This window comes from Castor canadensis, chromosome 11, assembly GCF_047511655.1.
Source record: "Castor canadensis chromosome 11, mCasCan1.hap1v2, whole genome shotgun sequence".
Taxonomy (NCBI): domain Eukaryota; kingdom Metazoa; phylum Chordata; class Mammalia; order Rodentia; family Castoridae; genus Castor; species Castor canadensis.
In genome coordinates, this window is record NC_133396.1 from 60,116,888 (window position 1) to 60,137,003 (window position 20,116).

General features: G+C 49.9%; 3 protein-coding genes, 3 non-coding genes and 1 pseudogene across 9 annotated transcripts; all 7 read right to left on the minus strand.

Moving 5' to 3' along the window:
- Positions 1 to 356: 356 nt before the first annotated feature.
- Positions 357 to 6,303, minus strand: Eif4a1 (eukaryotic translation initiation factor 4A1). 2 transcript variants are annotated; one of them, XM_020151659.2, is made up of 11 exons: positions 6,197 to 6,303; positions 4,826 to 4,874; positions 4,308 to 4,440; positions 3,758 to 3,897; positions 2,641 to 2,809; positions 2,193 to 2,302; positions 1,845 to 1,988; positions 1,616 to 1,753; positions 1,419 to 1,508; positions 1,089 to 1,168; positions 357 to 996 (listed from the first exon to the last, which is right to left on the minus strand). In XM_020151659.2, the coding sequence occupies exons 1-11, from the start codon at positions 6,217 to 6,219 to the stop codon at positions 852 to 854; spliced, it is 1,221 nt and encodes a 406-aa protein (XP_020007248.1). In that variant the 5' UTR covers positions 6,220 to 6,303; the 3' UTR covers positions 357 to 851. The 2 variants fall into 2 exon arrangements, with proteins under 2 accessions (XP_020007248.1, XP_073903075.1); XM_074046974.1 differs by lacking the exon at positions 6,197 to 6,303 and adding an exon at positions 5,530 to 6,110.
- Positions 1,233 to 1,375, minus strand: LOC141414421 (small nucleolar RNA SNORA67). Its single transcript, XR_012439451.1, has one exon. It is a non-coding gene; the product is annotated as a small nucleolar RNA SNORA67 (small nucleolar RNA).
- On the minus strand, positions 2,391 to 2,534 carry LOC141414144 (small nucleolar RNA SNORD10). Its single transcript, XR_012439228.1, has one exon. It is a non-coding gene; the product is annotated as a small nucleolar RNA SNORD10 (small nucleolar RNA).
- On the minus strand, positions 3,339 to 3,482 carry LOC141414515 (small nucleolar RNA SNORA48; annotated as a pseudogene).
- On the minus strand, positions 4,149 to 4,282 carry LOC141414517 (small nucleolar RNA SNORA48). Its single transcript, XR_012439538.1, has one exon. It is a non-coding gene; the product is annotated as a small nucleolar RNA SNORA48 (small nucleolar RNA).
- An 804-nt stretch (positions 6,304 to 7,107) lies between the features above and the next one.
- On the minus strand, positions 7,108 to 14,956 carry Senp3 (SUMO specific peptidase 3). The gene is made up of 11 exons (XM_020151655.2): positions 14,731 to 14,956; positions 13,312 to 14,031; positions 11,898 to 12,137; positions 11,692 to 11,803; positions 10,637 to 10,784; positions 10,460 to 10,507; positions 9,959 to 10,036; positions 8,558 to 8,695; positions 8,294 to 8,377; positions 8,131 to 8,181; positions 7,108 to 7,659 (listed from the first exon to the last, which is right to left on the minus strand). Exons 2-11 carry the CDS (start codon positions 14,018 to 14,020, stop codon positions 7,549 to 7,551), a joined length of 1,719 nt encoding a protein of 572 aa, XP_020007244.1. The 5' UTR covers positions 14,021 to 14,031; positions 14,731 to 14,956; the 3' UTR covers positions 7,108 to 7,548.
- A 2,242-nt stretch (positions 14,957 to 17,198) lies between these two features.
- On the minus strand, positions 17,199 to 20,017 carry Tnfsf13 (TNF superfamily member 13). 3 transcript variants are annotated; one of them, XM_074046979.1, is made up of 7 exons: positions 19,891 to 20,017; positions 18,805 to 19,034; positions 18,380 to 18,458; positions 18,215 to 18,262; positions 17,938 to 18,056; positions 17,575 to 17,713; positions 17,199 to 17,333 (listed from the first exon to the last, which is right to left on the minus strand). In XM_074046979.1, the coding sequence occupies exons 2-7, from the start codon at positions 19,009 to 19,011 to the stop codon at positions 17,224 to 17,226; spliced, it is 702 nt and encodes a 233-aa protein (XP_073903080.1). In that variant the 5' UTR covers positions 19,012 to 19,034; positions 19,891 to 20,017; the 3' UTR covers positions 17,199 to 17,223. The 3 variants fall into 3 exon arrangements, with proteins under 3 accessions (XP_073903080.1, XP_020007236.1, XP_020007241.1); XM_020151647.2 differs by lacking the exon at positions 19,891 to 20,017 and having other exon boundaries at positions 18,805 to 19,851; XM_020151652.2 differs by lacking the exons at positions 18,215 to 18,262; positions 19,891 to 20,017 and having other exon boundaries at positions 18,805 to 19,855.
- Between the last annotated feature and the right edge of the window lie 99 nt (positions 20,018 to 20,116).

Consider the following 20,116-nt stretch of genomic DNA (forward strand, 5'->3'; position numbering starts at 1 on the left):
GATTACAGATGCGTTCTGGGGCAGTTGACACATGGGGACCAATCTGTGTACCTCAGAACTTAGGGGACCAGGTGTCAGTTGGCCCTTTCCTCAGTGGTCTCTTCAGAAATGGTTTCACCAAGACATTAGAACCAGGTGTTTTTCACAAGCCTTTTCTCTTGACCCCTTACCCTCCCATCTGTTACTTCCTCTTAGCTGAGGCACATGAGGAGCTCGTGACGGCGTGCCCGCAACCTTGTACAGAGGGTTGGGTTATACTGTTACCAGGCAACATGTCAGGTGAAATGAACTGAAGGGGAACCTCAGACCCAAGGAACGGGTGGGAGAGGGATGGGAAGAAATGAGAAGCCAAAACAGGCAGTTTCCAAATTATTTTATTCAGAATTTTGTTTTGTTTCCTGAATCAATAAATACTATACAAAACAATGTAAAAATGGCTACCATTTTCTCTCCCCTGCTCCCCCCCACCTGGGTTCTCCCTACAGATTTGGTCCAGAAAGTGAGATTGATGTGACATGTTATAGTCACTTGAACCTTCAGAGGGATTTGGCTGGTGTGGGAGAGCCTCTGGGATCTAGAGGTGACTAGGTTAGGGAAAACGGATTAGTGTTTTTTTGGGAGGAGACGGCGCCTGGGGCAAGAGCCTACCCCAAAGAAAAAAGGGTGTCTAAAATGTTCACGGTTCCTTCTTTTGCCTCAAAAAGTGACATTTATTCAAAGGAAGAAAAAAAAAAAAAAAAAAAAAAAAAAACAAGATGTCCATCCCTTGGCTCCCTTCCCTCCCCCCTCCAGCTGCTCCTCGCCCCCCAGGATTCAATCCTGGCTGGGGCCAGGTAGCAGGACAGCCCCTCTCAGATGAGGTCAGCAACATTGAGAGGCATCTCTTCAATGGAGGTGTTGTAGAAGGTCTCGATGTCTCTAAGAGTCCTCTTGTCTTCTTCTGTTACCATGTTAATAGCCACACCTTTGCGCCCAAAACGACCACCACGACCAATTCTGGAAAACAAGGACAATGGAGTGGGAAGGGGAATGAACACCAGAGGCTCAGCATTGTCAGGGTTGGCCAAGTACCACAGTATCACACTCACCTGTGGATGTAGTTTTCTCTGTTGGTGGGAAGGTCATAGTTGATGACTAAGGAAACCTGCTGCACATCAATGCCTCTGGCCTATAAAAGATAAATTCATCACGTAAATGAGGATTCCATCTATCTGGAGGGACTTAGCGTGCATACGTGTAGGCAGCCAAAGGAAGGCAAAGGAAATGGGCATCCCCTATTCCCTGGAAGACCTCAGGCATGCCAGATTTTCTTCCAAGTTGCTACTTTCCTGAGAGGGGCACTAGTTGGCCCCTTGGAGAGGGAATCACCTTGGATTCTCCCTTCATTCCAGTCTTCTTTGTAACTCCCCCCTTCTTACCAGCAGGTCAGTGGTAATCAATACTCTGCTAGAGCCAGACCGGAACTCCCTCATGATCACATCTCGTTCCTTTTGGTCCATGTCTCCATGCTAGGAGAGAAAATACATTAAAAGTTTATGTAAGGTAGGCACAGACTTGAGTTCTGGAAAACTAGTATGACACATACACACAACTGTTAACAAAGGAGAAAACTAACCATGGCAGAGACTGTGAAGTCTCGGGCATGCATCTTCTCAGTGAGCCAATCGACCTTCCTTCGGGTGTTGATGAAGATGACTGCCTGGGTTATGGTGAGGGTTTCATACAAGTCACAGAGTGTGTCAAGCTTCCACTCCTGGGGGGGGGGGGGAGGGAAAAAAAAAAAGTCAGTCAGGGGCTATACCCAACAACTCACTACCAGGACGGCCTCCTGCACCTGGCCCCACCTCTCGTTCCACATTGATGTAGAATTGGCGGATACCCTCCAGGGTCAACTCTTCCTTCTTGACAAGAATTCGAATAGGGTCCCTCATGAACTTCTTGGTCACCTCCAGAACATCTGAAGGCATTGTGGCTGACAACAAAACTACCTAATGGATAAACAGATCAGCCTTAGGGTTGTGGATACTTTATGTTTGTCCTCCTTCCCCAACTACACCTATGATATTAGGTGCTGTACAATAAGGCTCATAAGTGGACACTCCAGGATTCTGTATGGTTCCTCTGGCACTTACCTATTCTTTACAGTAACCACAAACTGTTAGAATCATTTGTTACACTATCAACTTTCTTACCTGGGTGTTGCTGTTGAGCTTTTGGAATATATCATAGATCTGGTCCTTAAATCCACGGCTCAACATTTCATCAGCCTCGTCCAGTACAAACATTTTGATGTATTTGGGAGCTACAAGTCAGGAAAAATACCAATATACAGTAACAAATGTGAAATAGACCCCAGCTCTTGATAAAGAATATGGACAGGGCAGACAGATGCTCTCAGAATATAAGGACTGATCCTTTGCCCTAGACCTCCCTGCCATGTCAGACAACAACAGCCCTGGGGAGTAGAACACTACCTGGGCTAAGACAACAGGGAAGTCAGGCTCAGATGACACGCATGGGGTTCATCACAGAGCAATTCCAAGTCGGAAAAAGGGACATCTAGTGACCTTCGAAATGAGCCTTAGCTAAATCCAAAAGCATGCACAAAAGTGACCCAGGGAACTAGAAAACAGTACTCACACAGATATCTCCGGTTAAGCATATCAAATACGCGGCCAGGGGTACCCACGATGATATGGGGAGCTTCCATCTGCAACTTCTGTACTTCAGCACGCACATTGGTGCCTCCAATACAGGCATGACAGGAGGCACCCATGTAATCTCCTAATGCCATGACCACTTTTTGTATCTGAATCCAGAGAAAGATACATGTTACTTATTTTTGCCAACATCACTGAGAGATATGCACTACTCGATCACTTTTCAGATGAGAAACAAAGGCAGAGACTAACATAATTATTTCCTTTAAATTACACTACACAAGTAGCAGACAGATTACTAAGAACAGGATGGAAGTACGATGAAGCGTAGAGTAACTTTAAATTTCTTACTCTACATGGTAAGTTTTTTCAAAGACAACTGTGACACATTTAGTTCTCACAGCAGCAGCCAGGTTCATGAATGACAGAGCATACCTAACCATGGCCTACTGCACTCCTGCCACAGAATCCAAACTACATGTTCACTTGCATTCACTCTTAAAGCAAGTTCTGGATATTAAACACCTTAAAATGGCATTGCAGTAGAATCACTACACCTTCCATAAACACTTATAAAACAACTACAAAAAACTTCCCTCCTTAAGCCAGAATAATTTCAGTTCAATGGTTTGATTCTTTCCCCTCCAAGATCCAAGGGAACAGAGTCCAGCACTAAAATTTTGTGCCCTAGGCATGAAACAGCTTTGGCCACTGATCCAGGCATCAAGCCAGGATGAACAAAGGACTGTCATCTACTTTGCCCCTGACTGATATAAGAGCAACACCACCAATGAGGTGTCTCTTTGCCCATTGCCAGGGGGTTTGTTCATAAAACAGGTAAACTCACTCAGCCAGTTGGACTCCACCCAGCAGCCTTCCCATTTGACTCCGGAAATGGGCGGAAGTCATTGTTATATTTAGGTAGGAAATAGCTTATAATTAAGCCACCAAATCTTGACATAGTTAGGAACATCAATCCATTTACCTTCCTCCAGAGCTTCTCTTCCTCCCTAAAGTAGTCAAATACATCTGTTTTTAAGGTTTGCTTATTATCCTTAAACTAGCCCTTTAGGAAGGGAAAGAAGTCACACTCTTACCTGTTGAGCTAATTCTCGAGTGGGTGCCAGGACCAAGGCCTGTGTGGCCTTTAGATCTAATTCAATCTGCTGCAGAATTGATATGGCAAATGTGGCTGTTTTCCCAGTCCCAGATTGGGCTTGAGCAATCACATCATAACCTGAACAGACACAGCAGGAATTAAATGTAGTAGTGGGCATAAACCCAAGACCCAGCTACAGAACAGTAAGCAATCCAGTTATGAACTAAGCCTTTAGGGCTTTGCAAACTCTCATCACAACATGAGAACAGTTTTTTAGGGGACAAGATGAGATTATTAACCCACTTAGGCTCACATCTAGTGAGGATAAAAATATGGCTTTAAGCCCAAGTACCACACACACACACAAAAGCCCACCAACACATGAGCTGCCATGACACTATTTTATCAACAAGGCATGTGCATGGACCAAAAGAATGATGGGATAAACATGGGACTGTTTTGCCCCTGGCTGGTATAAGGTAAGTACCACCGATTTGATGCCACTCTACACAGGTAAAGGACAATTCATAATTATTCTGAGATCTTACCCTTGATGCAAGGAAGAATGGCTCGCTGCTGGATGGCAGAGGGCTTCTCAAAACCATAGGCATAGATGCCACGGAGGAGGGACTCAGAAAGGTTCATGTCATCAAAGCTGTCAACAATCTCATTCCAGTTACTCTGGAAAAAACAAAAAAATGAAAGCTTAAAGGGTGGAACAGGGAGGGCTAAAACAGAGATCTGGTGTTTACAGCAAAGCTAAACCCCTCCATCTTCCAGGGAAGTCAGCTAGTTCCAGCTCTCTGAGCAAACACTCTAAAGAGTCTGTCCATTTCCCACAACTGTGATGCTGGGACTTCTGGAGGAGAGAACATGCTTTATGCAAGACTTTTCACAACATAATCTGAGAGTCAACACTCCTTTGGAGTGGGGACTTTACTGTTTTTGAGTTAGGCTTTAGTTGTGACGGTAAGTCCCTGAAAAACCATTCAAGAAACCAGGGTCAATGGTAGTAGCTTGCCCTTCTCAAAAGATTAAAGTCAGCAATGGCAAGTTCCAGTCTCACCTCGATGACGCCTTCTGGCTCCATCCCGTCAGGGCCATTGTCTCTGGATCTGTTGATTTAAAGCACGAGTTTTGTCCTGTACCTGACGGAAGCACTTCAGCAACTGGTCATGAATTATTCCATTAGCCTTCACTCCCAACTCAAGACACTCAGAAGCACTTGTCCCATCTTGGGCGCCGGTAAGGCCAGGGAATACCCAGTCACGATGGAACAACTCTCCTTAGAGACTCAAGGTCTGCAAGGGGGTGCCGCCGCACTGGTGCCCGGATGTAGTGCTTGCCGCCCGCCCACGTGTCCTGGCCCTTCAAGGCCCAAGGGCTTGCACCTCCCAGCGCAGCACCAACGGCAGGAAGTCCCGCCCTTCACCTCCCTGATCAGAGGGTAGGACATCCCCTTTCCTTTCCCACGTCATTCCGCCAGCGCCCTCCCCCACTCCCTCCAGCCGATCTCCCCCCCCCCCCCCGATCGCGGTGCCCGGATGTGGGAGGCCGCGGGCGGTGGCGGCCTCGCGCACAATGAGCCCCAGCCGAGCTAGCAAAGGGGAGATTGCACAACACTTAGAAGCAAAGCAGACTTGGGGGAGGGGAACCCCCTCAAGCCGCCATGTGCTCGCTGCCTCGGCCACCCGACGGTATCTCCCCCCCTCCATGGAACAATCCGAATCCCGCCCGCCCAAGTCGCGAAATGGCGTCGCCCTCCCATACCTCAGGCCGCTCACCCCCGAAGTTAAGTGGACCTGCCCATCCGCAGTTTGCCAATTGCCCGGCTTGTGCGGCAAAATGGACCCGCCCGCCCGGCGCCGGGTGGGCTCCTGGTGCCTCACGCGGCCGCTCCTCAGGGTGAGGCTCAGTCCTGGCCGTCAAGAAAACCAGCACACTGAACGGCCGGCTTCTTCTTCCCTGACCCACATTTCGACCGCGACGAAGGGACTGGCTGAGGACCCAGGCTCCCCCATCTCTCGCGAGTGGTACCGTCAGAACCCTCCGGTACCCCTGCGCGCGGGCTCTCTCCCGGCAGTGGGACAACCGGACCAGCCGGCTCCGGGCCACGCAGCAGCCTCTGCCTTTTTCCCACGATAGGTCGCGACCTCGTCTTGCCACGAAGCACCGATGCTTAGCGCACGGCACCGCCTCGGGTCGAGGGCTCGTGACGAACCTCACTCGCTCAGCCGTAGCCAGGCTGTTCCTTCCTTCTGCCTCGGCCTGGGTGGCAGCATCGGCCGTGGGAGTACCCCCACCCCCAGACGGTATCTCCCGATTTGGTTTCCCCGCCACCCTGGTGGGTCTGGGGCGATGGGCCTTACAGCTCTCCCTAGCAAGGGCCTCGGAAGGGAGCGGTAAGTAGCTACAACCTCTTGCAAATGCCTCTTACCGGGAATCCTGACTCGCAGACATGATCCTTAGAAACTAGGGCGGAGTGCCCGCCTATCGACAACTTATAGGGCGCCCGACCCCGCCCCAGCCATCGCATTGGCTTGACCGCCTCGGCCCCGCCCGCTAGCGCTCTGCAACTCGGTGTGACGTTAGGTCGTAGGCGCTATAACTCGCAGCCGCCATTGGGCAGCTTGAGCGCCTATCAAGGTGAAGACCCGCCCCGCAGCCTCATTGGCTAGAGGGCCCGCCTTTCTCACCGGTACGGAAGTGACATACAGGAGTCTGGCCTCGAGGCTTGGCAGCCATCTTGGAGCCCTGCACCCTTACACGTGCGGAGGCGAGCGTGCCTTCATCATGTGGCTCAGGAGATCCTATCACGCGAGGGGGGCGAGGCCTCAGCCTCCAGGGACTTCCGCGCTCCTGGGACAGTCACTTCCCTTTACCTCTCTGCTCCAGGTTTCCACAGGTCCCTAAGTTTTACTTATGTTCTCCCCTGCAGCAGATATATCTGACACCGTATGGGCTGTTCTTACTGGGGTTGATATAACCATAAGCGATATCCCAGGGGCTAGGAAGATTCCCCTGGCTGGAGGAAAAGAAGGGATGCAACCTCTTTTGGCTTAACGGCTGTGGGACAGCTGTTATGAATCCTAGTTAGCCCCCTCCTTAGTCCCTTCAGCGTCCTGATCCTCCACTTCCCTCTCAGGCTCCCTTAATTCTTAAGGCTGATTTACTTTCCCTTCTTGTTGCCCTCCACTCTGGAGGATTTATTTGGGTGATAAACAGAAGGTTTTGGCACTGCTGAGCCAGGTATGGAGAATTGCCTCCTGAGGTCTCAAGACCTCAAAAGGGGTAGCAGTAGCCGGAAGAAGGCCTAAGACAGCACATCCACAACTTTGAGATCCCTTAAGGAAGACCACCACTTATGTATCTCCAAAGGATCCTTTTATTGACCAGAGCAGGACCGTGGCATTTATATATATATATAAAAAAAAAGTTCAAAGTTCAAAGATCTGGCAGGCAGTAATCCCTTTGCCCACTCATCACCCCCACACTGATTTCCTGCCCCCTGCACATCCAAGGGGGAATGACAGCTCCACCCAGGCCACAAGGCAACATTTCCCTATAGAGGGAGAATAGGGCTTTTCCATGGCCACACCCTGCTCATCAGAAATCAGTGTTCTCTCAAAAAAAAAAAAACCAAAAAAACAGAAATCAATTTAAACATTTAAATATGAAAAAAAAAAAAAAAACCAAAGGGAATTGGATGGGGAGACGAACTGGAGTTTCTTGGGAAGGGTCTCCCATGTCCCTTGCCCATTAATGGGCTCAGGGCCTGGGGTACGAGGCTCACACAGTGAGTTTGCAGTGACACAGCTCCTTGTAGATTTGCCGGCGAAGTTTGGGCATGTCCTGCTGGGTGAAGCTGAATGGCTGAGACAGGGCCAGGTGCTTGCAGTACTGGGTGTTAACAAAGCAGGCCATGAGAACCATCTACTGAGCATCCCTCCCAAGTCAGGACCTGTGACTACATATTACATATGAGATATATCTTAATCTTTAGAGAATATCCCCATGTCACATACAAAGGGCACCAAGATCCAATAACCTGGTATTTAAAAATGGCCTGGTTCTAAATCTATTGTTCTTAGTCAGTACATAATATACCTAGTGTTTAAAGTGGGAGAAAATACATTTGAGTCAGGGATTTAAGAGGCAGCTATAATCAGGGTCAGATCCAAAGGCCAGAGACCCAGTCCCACTGTGGGAAGGAGGTCCAGAGAGGACCAATAAAATCAAGGTTTCTGTATCCTAACATATAAGGATACTCCCTGCTTCACAACTGACTCTGTTCCAAATGAGGCAATAGTCTCCCAACCCTTTAACCTAATTGACTCCAGAGCTAAGAAGGAGATCCCGTCATTTACTTACCTGCAACACAAAGGCGCCACAGTCACTGTCATTATTCTGCCTGGCCACATTCTAGGGGATAGAAAATGAACCCATTCACCTGGAGACTCCCAGGGTTAATATCTTCCACCTCCTGTCACTACTCCCCCACCATCACCTCATTTTACTGCCCCTGGAAACTCACCATTTTGAAGTAACCTTTCCAGCCCTGATGGAAATCTAGTCGGTCTTTCTTCACTGCCTCTGCCTGTAGATACTTGGCAATATGCTATTTGGATGGGGAAAAAGAGAAAGTGATATATTCCCTTTCCTAACTGCACCCAGGTTATGGTGATGGCAAATACAATGTTCAGGTCATCTAGAAACTCAAAGTCCACCATTCTTCCTGAAATGCCTTGCCACTGGGACCTCCCTACATCCTGCCCTTCTTCCCCCAATCCTGTCAAACCTTAGGGCAGCGGCGGTTTAGGGTGCGCTGTGAATCAAAATAGGTGATGGTGCGTCGCCTCACATCAACAGAGATGAGGGACCAATGCACCTCCAGATGGATGGGGATTAGCAGTAGCTCCTTATTAAAGATGTCCACCTGAAGAAAGAGTGCTGGAGGTCAGGTATTGCACACAAGGGCCCTGCTAATTGTCATGTGGATTCTAAAGAGGAAATGAACAACAGGCAAGGCAGCTAAGTGGGAGAAACACAAAACCTAGACCCTAGATTCTGCAGTAAGGTTAGCATCTAGATATTTAGATTCCTAAGGGTAAAAGAGGAAGGCAGGAGTAAGGAGGCAGTGTCAAAACACACAAGTGCCAGTTACTTGTCACACATTAAAGAAGTGCTTAGTAGGTTAAGAACCCAGGCTTAGGATTCTGAAGCCAGACTCAGGGTTGAATTCCAGCTCCTCCATTTACTGGTTCATGACCATGAGCAAGCTACTTAATAACCTTATATACCTCATTTGCCTTATCTGTAGAGGGAGAAAGCAAAAGTACCCACTCTCATCCATTTGTTATGAGGATTAAAGTAAATATCCACATGACACTTAGAACAATAATGACATAAAGTAAATGCTCAGTTTGCTCACAAAAATGCTACCACAGTCCTCATGTTCAACCTAACAGATGAGAAGACTGCAACATGGTAAAGTAAAGTAACTTGCTCAAGGTCACAGAAGCAACAAATAGCACAGGAAAGATTTTAACTTAGGTCTACAGAAAGCCAAGTTCTTTTCACTGTATGTCACTCCTGCCCACTAGGTCCTGGAGTAAACGTGAGGACATAAATTAAATGCTAAGACTGGGGGGGGGGGCTAGTTCAAAGGTAGAATGGTGTATGCCAGTAGTCCCAGCTACTTGAGCCCAGGAGTTCCAGTCCAGAGAGAAGAGAGGAAAGAGAAAAAGAAGGCAAGGGGATAGGAATTTCACTGTTCTCCAATCACATATGCCACCTACATGGGCCCTCTATCCCTCAACCATGTTCTTTTTCTCTGGGTCTCATGTACTTGCTGTTCCCCTTGCCTAGAGCCCCTAGATCTGCATATGGCTGGCTCCTGATCATTCAAGTCTCAGATATGGAAGGCCTTCCTAGACTACCCAATCTAAATACCTCCCATGTTATTACATTACCCTGTGAACAGAATACTTACTACCAGCTGAAATTTTCCAATCCATAAAGGCAAGAAGTTTTGCTTATTTAGTACTGTATCCTTAATACCTAGAATAGTGCCTAGCACACATAAGATGTTTAATAGAAGACTGAATGAATAAGGTTGAAGAAAGGGTTCACAGAAAGCAAAACTCATAACTATATAGAGACAAGATGTTATACAAATGGTTGTGAATTGATAACTCACATTTTTGGTCCACCTTTTCACCCCATCATAACCCTTGGTACGGAGTTTATCATAGAAGAAACTGTTGAAGAAATGCACCTGTGCCAATGACACAAAAGAGCTGGATAGAATTAAGAGACCTTAGAGCCTCCCACTAGGATTTTCCCTCTCCCCTATCAACCTACTCTATTTCATATAACCTAAGGAGAATGGTTTCAACAACTTCTACTCCAAATCACTAACAATAGACACATTGTTTTTAATCTTCTCTTACAGATAGGTTCTGAACCCAATTATTAGGGTTTAACAATAGGGAAAAACACTTTTAGAAAGAAAAAGAATTGATAAATTCAGGACCAGGCTTACAGATTTGAAATTAATAGGCTACCATTTACTACTCCCCCTCCCCTGGCCCCTGAGAAAGACACCCTACTTATAAAATGGAAGGGATGAAAGGGGCTGAAAACACTGCTTAAAACTGCAGAAGTTCTTTTGGAACTGAAGAATCTGGTATAACCTTACCTTTTCAGGGACTGTGTCCATGACAAGGTCTCCATACATGTTCATCACCTGGAAAGAAGACAGGAGGCAACTTGCCATGAAGGGTGTGGCATAGGTACAGGGCTCCCCCATTCAGAGGGCCCCAGACACCCTGATCCCTGAATCCCCTCTCAGTCTTGTTTATTTACTTCTTCTTACCTGATCATTGAGCCAGTTCTGTCCATACAAAGTCCCTAAGTCGTCCATCGTCAGCACATGCCGCTTATAGGACACTCGGAAGCCCCTCACCATAGCGTTGCCTGGCATCCGCTGGTACGACTGGATCAACTGCAGCACCAGGCCCTTCCTAAATAGGCCAAAAATGGAATCATGCAAGAGATGATGGGCTGGACACAGACATACCCACTACATAGTCCCAATAGTTAGAAGAATGAGGCAGGAGAACTGAGTCCAAAGTCAGCCTGGGCTACATAGCAAGACCCTGTCTCAAAAACAAAGTAAAATACAAAAACCTAAAACAGAAATACCCACTACTGTGTAGAATAAGAATCTAAAATGGGTTGGGAGTTGATGACTCACACTTATAATCCTAGCTACTTGGGAGGCTGAGATTGGGAGGATCACAGTTTGAGGCCAGCCTGTGCAAATAATTTGTGAGACCCCCATCTCCAAAATAACTAGACCACCCAGGCACTGGTAGATCACACCTGTAATCCTAGCTATTCGGGAGGCAGGGATCAGTAGGATTGTGGTTTGAAGCCTGAACAAATAATTTGCGAGACCCTCTCTCAAAAATACCCATCACAAAAAAGGTCTGGCGGAGTGGCTCAAGGTGAAGACCCTGAGTTCAAGCCCTGGTACTGCAAAAATAAATAAAAAATAACCAGACCAAAAAATAGACTGGAGGTGTGGTTCAAGTGGTAGAGCACCTTCACTGCAAGCATGAAGCCCTGAGTTCAAACTCTAGTCCCACCAAAAAAAAAAATCTACAATGACTTCTTCTTTATCACAAATCCTTTTGAGGTCCTGTTAAAAGCCCATTCCCCAGAAAAAGGTACGTGAACACTCAGGTATACCTATTTCAGGGTCCTAAATAAAGACCCCTTCCCAATTGCCTTATAGGGATCTGGCACCTTCTGTGTGGTTTCCTTCCCTTCACTTCAGTTGTAACTTTCACCTCCCCAAGTACATCCCTCACCCCATCCCTTATGTCCCAGCCCTCCTTTGAAGGGCACCTGTCTTTCAAGCCTTACCTGGAAGGTGTAGAGAACTCCTGCTGGAAAATGTCCTCCAACTTCTCCACTACCTCATCAGTGCTGAGGGGGATGAGGCTACCATAAGTTTGAAGGAATTCATCCAAGATGCCTATATGGAGGTAGAAGAAAAAAATGGGGTGAGGCTTCCAGACTCTGATCCAGTAGTTGGCCAAGGAAAAGAGACTAGTTCCTCTAGGGCTTACTCTGAACACAGGTGACGTGCTCCTCCCGAAGTGGGCTGTGCTGGCCAGCTTTCTCCCCAGGCCGCTCTGCCTCCTCTGCAGTGCCCAAATCAGAGCCCTGAAAAAGCTCCTGAGACACATGGTCTCCAATGCTGCACACATTGCTGATGAGTATGCTGGCATCAGGGGGTGCCAGGCTGCGCTCTCCTTCTGGCCCAGGTGGTCCCCCAAAACCATTGGGCAGAGTACAGGAGAGGAGGCCTGTAAGGCATGGGAAGTAGAATGGAGATGAGAAATTGGCCCAGGTGAAAGAAAAAGGGGAGAATTAACTGATGCACACAAATGTTAAGACCACAAGAAGGATGCACTGAAGCAGAATCTACCAATATAAACTTTCAGGAATGCAGATCCCACAACATAAGGATGCCCAAGAGGTTCTAAAGGGAAAGGGAAATGGGCACAGTGGGCCATGCCTATAATTCCAGCCACTCAGGAGGCACAGATCAGGAGGATCACCATTTGAGGCCAGCCTAGGTATCAACACCTCATCTCAACCAATAAACTGGGTGTGGTGGCTCATGCCTGTCATCCCAGCTGTGTGGGACATATAGATAGGAAGATCGAAGTTCTGTGCAAAAACACCTGACCCTATCAGAAAAATAACTAAAGCAAAAAGGGCTGGGGGTGCGGCTCAAGCAGAGGCCCTAAGTTCAAACCCTACTACCACCAAAAAAAGATTCATAGCACTGTTGTACAGCAAAACCATAATTACAGATGTGACATTGTGCTACAGTTCCTGATTTATGTTACTAAAAATAAATAAAGGGAAAGAGTGGGAGTTCCTATTCAGACAGGAGAGAAGCAAGAAAAGACTAGGATTCAAAGAGATGTAAATTTCAGGGATATACATGTTACCACTCTATGGTTACCATTTAACATAGCACCTAGCATATAATAAAAGCTTGATAAATACTTGCATATTTAATAAGGATGTTAAATTGTTTGGCTGAGTTCTTAAAAGGGGAAATATTCTTAGTAAGACTGTCACAGACAAATGCACAAATAACTTATTCCACTACTGGAAGAAGACCCATTCCACCACCATGAGAATGGTGTCCTCGGAGATGGATATGCAGAGGCTCTTATACTGAGAGCAGGAGGAAGGATTTGGAATGTACAAGACTGATTTTTCTAAACCATGGCTCCGTTTTTCATTTGTCCTGAAGACCACAGAACATCTACATAGAGGTTCTGTTTTCCAGCCCTGGCTGTGTCCCAGGCATATTTCCTGCTCAAAGTGAGACTTGCTGAAGACATTTCACAGTTATTTGGATCCCTCACTCTGTTCTCTTCAGTTCTCATGAAAGTAAGAAACACCTAGTGCTCCAGGCTCTTAGCCCCTCTCCCTCCCAACACACCCCTTTTACCATCTTACCAGAGTCAGGGTGCAAAGGAGACTTTGGAGTCCACCTCAATCCATCTTCCTCCATGGGGGGGCCAGAGGGCATTGATAGAGACCCTCTTACCCCATCCTCAGCCATGAGAGCACCTAGCAGACCCAGCCGGGGTGGGGGTGGCCCCCGGGGGGAGTCAAAACGACAGCAGGGGGATGGCACCTGTGGCGTTGCACCCCCTTCCTGGGGTGAGAGATGGTTCTTGGGGTGTGCGAGGCTCCGCCGCCGGCCCCGGTGGCGCCCCCAAAGCTTCCAGTGGAATGTCAGCGAGGTGCTTTTTGAGTAGAGCAGCATCTGGAAGGCTCTCATGGCTCTGCGGCGACGCTGTGAGCAGGTTTTTCGATGAGTGGGGCGGGGAGGGCGAGGCCGCTGGGAGGCTCCCAGTTGACCCCATCTAGGGGGAAGCCTCCAAGCTGCCACTTCCTCCTCTTCATCTTCATCTTCCTCCTCCTCCTCCTCTTCCTCCTCTTCACTAGCTGAAGCATCGAAAGAGGGCCGAGGGATAGGAAGGCGTCTGGCTGGCACTGTGGTCCCTGACCCAGGATCTGGCCCAAACCCTCCACCTGACTTGAGCCGGGGTTTAGGGGGTGGGGGCCAACGGAGACGCTCCCGCCTGGGGCTTGAGTAAGCTGTGCCGGGTCCAGGAGGCTCAGGCCCCCATGACCCTGACCCTTGTATAGTCTCTTTCATCTTCCAGTACCCTGTAAAACAAAGTTAGAGAATCAGAATCCAAACATCTTTTCCTCCTAGGCCCTAACCATCATCTCTCCCTTGTCCAGATAGACAAGGGGAAATGACTAAGTGGCAGGCTTCGGGTGCTTATTTCTCGGCTCTCTGGGTGAAACCTGTATTTTCGGGCTCTGCCTCTCTATTTTACTCCCACGAGGGGTGTCCTTTGAGAGCCTAACAAGGGTGATTGTGCTCAGAGAGATGGCTCAGAACAGGAATCCCGTCCTGAGATGAGGCGAGCACAACTTTACCAGGGAAACTTTCAGAGTGGTGAGACGGTTCCCTAATACCCTGGAACACCCGGGATGGGGCATGGGCATGCTGAGGTCGTCTCAGGTGGGAATGGGGGTACCAGGGCTACGGCTCAGGTAAGAAAGTGATGAAGGAAACTGAAGGAGAACCAAATAGGAGTACAGGAGACCGAATCAAGACGCTGGGACAGAATTGAGTCGCGCGAGGCAAATAAGCCCAGCTCCCTCTCCTGCCGCGTCCCCGGGGACCCAAAAGCGTCCCAGCACCGGAATGGTCCTACATGTTCAGATGGCTGGGCGCACACGGCTCTTAAGCCCCTTCGAGGGCCTCTTGGCCCTGGTTAGGTGGGAGTGAGGCCCAGGAATGGAACAGGCCACGCAGGACGTGGGGGGAGGTAGGAGGGGAAGAGGCGTCCTCACCGGGAGCGGGGAAGCCGGGCAGACGGGCCCGAAGGCGGGCGTCTCCGCCTCAGGCTTCCCGGCTCATCTCTCCAACGACGGCGGCGGCCCCGCCACTCCTGCTGTCTTCAGGCGGAGCCGTCTCAATTCAGGATTCCAACGCTTCTGGGCCGCGCGCCGCGCCGCCGCGGCCACCTCCTGTCCGGCTTCAGCCTCCACCACCGCCGCCGCCGCCGCCGCCGCCGCCGCCGCCGCCGCCGCCGCCGCCGCCACCACCTCTCCCCCCTTCTTCCCCTCCCGCGAGCCCCAGGCCCACCGGCGGTGGCGGCGCACGATTAGTACGTCACACCCGGCGAGCTGCGGCGGCGCGGCCACCACGCGCCCAGTCCCGCCTACCCGAGACCATAGAAGCCGCGGGACCGTCCCGCCCACCAGCTCTTAGCCTGACTGCGCCTGCGCACACCGCCGACCTGGCCGCGCGTGGCGGCCACACCGCTCTTCCTTTTGCGCCTGCGTGTCGCATCCCGCCTCACGCGCCTGCGGCATAGTCCGACCGCGTTCTGCACCCGTGGTCCGGAGCTCCGGGGCGTCGATAATCTGGCCCAGTGGGCCGCTCCAGAGCTCAGCCAGGAAGGCAGAGATGCCCTGGTACAGGGAAGGGCCTGAGGCGAGGCACAGGGCGAAATGAAAGTTTTATTTAACTTTAAGCAAGGCTTGATCAGAAAGAAGAGCTCAAAGGAGTAAGACCAGAGCCAGGGCGTACGACGCATTCAAAGTTCCCTGAACTCTAGGCCCAACCTGGAGGAGATAGAAGTGGCTTGGCACACCAGGAGAAGGCAACGCATGAAAGGCAAAATTTGGGACCCGAAGAGTAATGCGGTTGCAAAGGGTCGGTCTTCGTTGTATGGCAGCCCCTGCAGACGGATGCATAATGGATAACATCTCTTGAGATAGTGACGGAAACTGGGTCCCAACAGATCGTGAAAAGTGAAGATGAGGTTTCTTGTGGAATGAAGAGAGGCCGAGGTTGCCTAGAGAGAGGTGTGGCCTAGGGAATCAAGGGTTAAAACTACCGAGGAAGCTGGGTCATTCCCTCAATCTGCCGCTAGATGGTGGTGCTGTTCTGGATGCATTCCAGTGGATCCGTCACAAATCTGGACAATGCCTGATACCAACCCCCCTACACATACACACACACACACGCGCACACACACACACACACACACACGAATTTTGGGTTGGATGGGAGTTAAAAACTATAATTTTCTACCTTTTTAACATCCGTATAATCAAAGTCTAGGGGGGTGGGAGGGGAGAAGGAAAAGGGAGTAACAGTCATGTAGTCAACCCAGTTGGAGGCTATCCATTCCCTGTCTTTTGTCTAGCCAGCTCTCGGCTGTCTCCAGTATGTACTCACGTAGCAGATACTTAAAAGCTGCTTAGAGCCAGGCCGATGGCTCACTCCTATAAATCCTAACTACTCAGGAGGCAGAGATAAAGAGGATTGTGGTTTGAAGCCAGCCTGTGCAAATAGTTCTAGAGACCCTGTCTCAAAAAACCCTTCCCAAAAATAGCGCTGGTGGAGTGGCTCAAGGTGAAGACCCTGAGTTCAAGCCCCTGTACTGCCAAAAAAAAAAAAAAACAAAAAAACTGCTTTTGCTGAAAAACACTGACTCCTTACTGCCTGCCTTCCATCTGAAAATTCCCCTAACATTGTCCACCCTCAGCAGGTGGCAGTCAGATGAACATGACATCCCTTTTCCATAGAAATGGGAAGCAAAAATTAACTGAAAAATGTAATAGGGACAGAAACCTAAGTATGCTTATAGTCACAATAAACCACTTCACTAGCCAGCCTGAACTGACCAATTGGGCAAGTCAATTTTTTTCTTCCTTTTTGTTATTCCCCCCTCCATTCCCTTACATTGGGGAATTCAAGATAAACATGTTACAGTCCCCTACTGAGCTATGTATCACCTGCCGAACCATCGTGCTCCTGGCCTCAGAAGTTGGCATCAGTGGAGATGGACAGACATTGACACCAATGAGAGATAAGCAATCCCCAGGTTTCAACAGTTTTGGTCCTCAAAAACCCATCCTTCTCTGCTGGACACTGGTGGCTCATGCCTGTAATTCTAGCTACTAAGAGGCAGAGATCAGGAGAATCAAGGTTTGAAGACAGCTGAGGCAAATAGTTATCAAGACTATCTTGAAACACCCAACACAAAAAAGGGCTAGTGGAAGAGCTCAAGTGGTAGAGTGCCTGCCTAATAAGTGTGAAGCCCTGAGTTCAAACCCCAGTACCACCAAAAAACAAAACAAAAAAACCCTCCTTGGGACAGATTCTGTAGTCTTTGGGACATTAAGTCCACTGCATATCTTAATCCATAAACCTTTATTTCCTTTTCTCCAAAACCCTGCTCTCATTATTCTAATCAGCACTGGGCTCAGGGAACTGAAGTTTCAGACACCACATTACTCTTCCCAGCTGAGAACTACCTTTTATTAACACAATCACAGTTTCACAAACCCCAGGAAGGTTCCATGTGGAGAGAGGCTAAGTTTTGCCTTTGCCCGGGGAATTATGACACTGAGGATATCTCCTTGGTGTAAATGGAAGACACCTGAGAAAGAGGAGAAAAATAGATGCTCGGTGAATCACAGCTATCCACAAACTCTGATGTTTCTCCCTACCTGCTATGGCTCCACCTTTTCTCTTTCTCTCATGAGGACCTAAGTATTCTATCCTTCATTCCTCATATCTGCTTCCACCCAGGCTTCCAACCCCCTACTGTAGCTCCCCACACCACTAGCCCAAGTCAGCCACGACCTGCTCTGCTCACATCTACCCTCCACTGCTCTTACCTGCACTGTAGCAGCTATTGTAAGCACGGTCAGGGTCAGAGGGCATACTACGTATACATCGGAACAGAGTCTCCTGCCTTCCCTGGCCTTCCCGAGATACCACCTGACCCATGGTGAAAGTCACATCATGAAACAGGACCTGACAGGAAAAGGAAGAGATGTTGAAGAAAACCAAGATAGCACCACCCAGTTGTAGGAGGCCTCAGGAGCCCTGACACAGGATCTAGGGAATGAAGAAGGGTCTTCATTTGGTACAAACAGCGCAATCAGGGACCCTCGGTATGACACATACAGGTCCTCTGAGAAGAGCATAGAGCCAACCTCCAGGCCCCTAGGTTAGGTTCAGTGTATGTCTAGGGTTACCTGGCTATACAGCAGATAAACTCCAGCATCCCAGACTCGAACAATGTATCCTTGGGCCTCCAGGCCTCTCCCACGCCTAAGAACAGGTTGCCACATCACTTCTGTCACATCAGAGTCCTCTGGAGGTGAGGAGTGTGGCAGGTCAGAATTTTTGCACTCTCAGACACTTAGCAGCTCTCCCCTTTTTACTTCTAAGACTTTCTTGGGCCCAGCTGCCAGCCCCAAAATTCTTGGCTTGTGCCCCTCCCCCAAAGCCATTATTTAAAATATTGCTCACCCTTGGAGGTGATGTTAATGGGAACAAGGTGCAGAACTGAGTGCTTCTCTGAGGAGAGAAGGAGGAAATCTCAGTTGTTTTGACTCTCCACCTCACCAGGGCTCAAACTAGCAACCCCCATTCTTTCATCACCTCCTACCCCTGCTGTGCCCGGGGTTCACTCACTCTTCCGCTTCTGGGTGAGCACTGCTCTCCTTTTCCGAGATCGTGCGCCATTCTCCCAGGCTTCCAGGACATCTGGGCTCTACTCATGGAAAGAGGGTCAGAGTTAAACTAAGATGCAGGGGACCCAGGCAGGGAGCTTTCCTTCCCAGTTTTCCCAAACACCAAGAATGCCTCAGATCTCTTATGCACCTTTCCCCAGCCCCCTGCGTCTTGGTGCTGGCTGCCCTCCAGGATCTGTTAGGTACAAGAAGCATTAATCTTTAACTGTTTCTTTTCCTGGAGTGGCTGCTCCCTTGACATTCAAACCGAGACCCCCCTCTTGCACCCACTTGAAACTTTGAAAACTGGGAGGCCAGAACTGAGAGGCCCAAAGACCCCTGTGGCATTCATCCTCCCCGCTCAGATCCTCATCTCCCCTCACTCACCTGCTCCTGGAGGCTCCGCCAGGGATATTCTTCCCCCTTGTGGGCCGGCCCTCCGCTCCTCTGTAGCCGGCTCACCTCCCTCCTTAGGCCTTGCAGCTCTGTTTGTTGGGTCAGCAGAGCGATGGCACAAGCCACAGCCCCCAGAGCCGCCCCCCAACTCAACCAGAGAGCAACTGAGAGTGCCGGCTCTCGGACTGGGCCCCCCATGTCGCCCGGGGGACCCTTGGGGGCTAGTAAGAAAGGAGATGAGGCTGGCATGAGCCGGGACCCTGCCAACAGCTGTGGCTTCAGGAATGGGGGGGTAAGGAGGTGGCAGGGAGGGTGGGGGTACAGACAGTGGTGCAGAAGGGAAGAGAGTATTACGCAAGGGAGAAATAAAAAGGAACTTGAGAATAAAAAAGAAGGAGGAAGAAAGCAAGCTGGGGTACTGTTGGTGTTCCTGGTGCCCCACTGTGAGGCTAGTGTCACCTGAGGACCTCCCCCCTTCAATCTCAGGAGAATTTGGTGCCAATCTCTGTTGGAAGGACTGGGCTGCCAGTGACACCCAGGAAGAGCGGCCAGAGCTCAGGAACCCGGGGGCGGCCCCAGAGTTGGGGGAGGGAAGGCTGGCTGGCTATGGGGCATGGTGCCAGAAGCAGGGATGGGGGACAAGCTGGGCAGTGTTGAGGGGCTACGGTGGGAGACCTGGGGCTCCGACATGGGAGAGATCTCTGGGCAAGATTGCTAGAGATGATTGAAGGTGAGAAAAGATGGGTAGGGGTCAGCAGGGAGGAGAAGCAGGGACAAGAAACTGGACGGGTGCTGGGGTTAAGGCCGGACTGGGTGTGTTGGACTGAGGCCTGCACTACTCCCTGCGCTCAACTTGGCAAGCAGGACTTCCTGTTTCCCAAGAAAAGCTCTTACATAAGGCTCTGGACAAAGAGACAAAGAAGCAACCCCAAGCCCCCCAGGCATTGCAGGACTCCTCCCCAGGACCCAAGGACCCAGGTGCCCAGGTACCCGGTCCCTGGCATCCTATGTACTGGCTCTGAGCCCCCCTCCAGGCCAGTTCCCACCCCATCTCCCAGCCAGGGCATGTGCCAGCACCTGCTGAACGTCTGAGGCCGCCAGAAGGAAGGGCCCCTGCTCCTCCCAGCCAGGGATTCCCCCGTAGGAGGAAGTCCGCCTCCTAGGGAAATGAGGCCACTTCTGCAGCACCTTGAACAGGCGACAGGTTTCTTTCCTGGGCAGTGGACCTTTCAGTTCTCTACTTACAAGTGCTGCTTGGAGGCACGCAGGTCCCTTCTCCCCAAGGCCCAGCCCCCCCCTTCTC

Coding starts and splice junctions, on each gene's coding strand:
- Eif4a1 (XM_020151659.2), bottom strand. CDS start 6,219: ATGTCTGCGAGTCAGGATTCCCG. Junction 1,509..1,615: donor ACTTCACAGTCTCTGCCATG/GTTAGTTTTCTC, acceptor TTTCTCTCCTAG/CATGGAGACATGGACCAAAA. Junction 1,169..1,418: donor TGATTACCACTGACCTGCTG/GTAAGAAGGGGG, acceptor TATCTTTTATAG/GCCAGAGGCATTGATGTGCA.
- Senp3 (XM_020151655.2), bottom strand. CDS start 14,020: ATGAAAGAGACTATACAAGGGTCAGGGTCATGGGGGCCTGAGCCTCCT. Junction 12,138..13,311: donor TCCTTTGCACCCTGACTCTG/GTAAGATGGTAA, acceptor CATGCCTTACAG/GCCTCCTCTCCTGTACTCTG. Junction 8,696..9,958: donor TGAAAAGGTGGACCAAAAAT/GTGAGTTATCAA, acceptor CTCTTTCTTCAG/GTGGACATCTTTAATAAGGA.
- Tnfsf13 (XM_020151647.2), bottom strand. CDS start 19,062: ATGCCAGCCTCATCTCCTTTCTTACTAGCCCCCAAGGGTCCCCCGGGC. Junction 18,459..18,804: donor GGCGGAGCCTCCAGGAGCAG/GTGAGTGAGGGG, acceptor TTCCATGAGTAG/AGCCCAGATGTCCTGGAAGC. Junction 17,334..17,574: donor CAATAGCTGCTACAGTGCAG/GTAAGAGCAGTG, acceptor CCTCTTTCTCAG/GTGTCTTCCATTTACACCAA.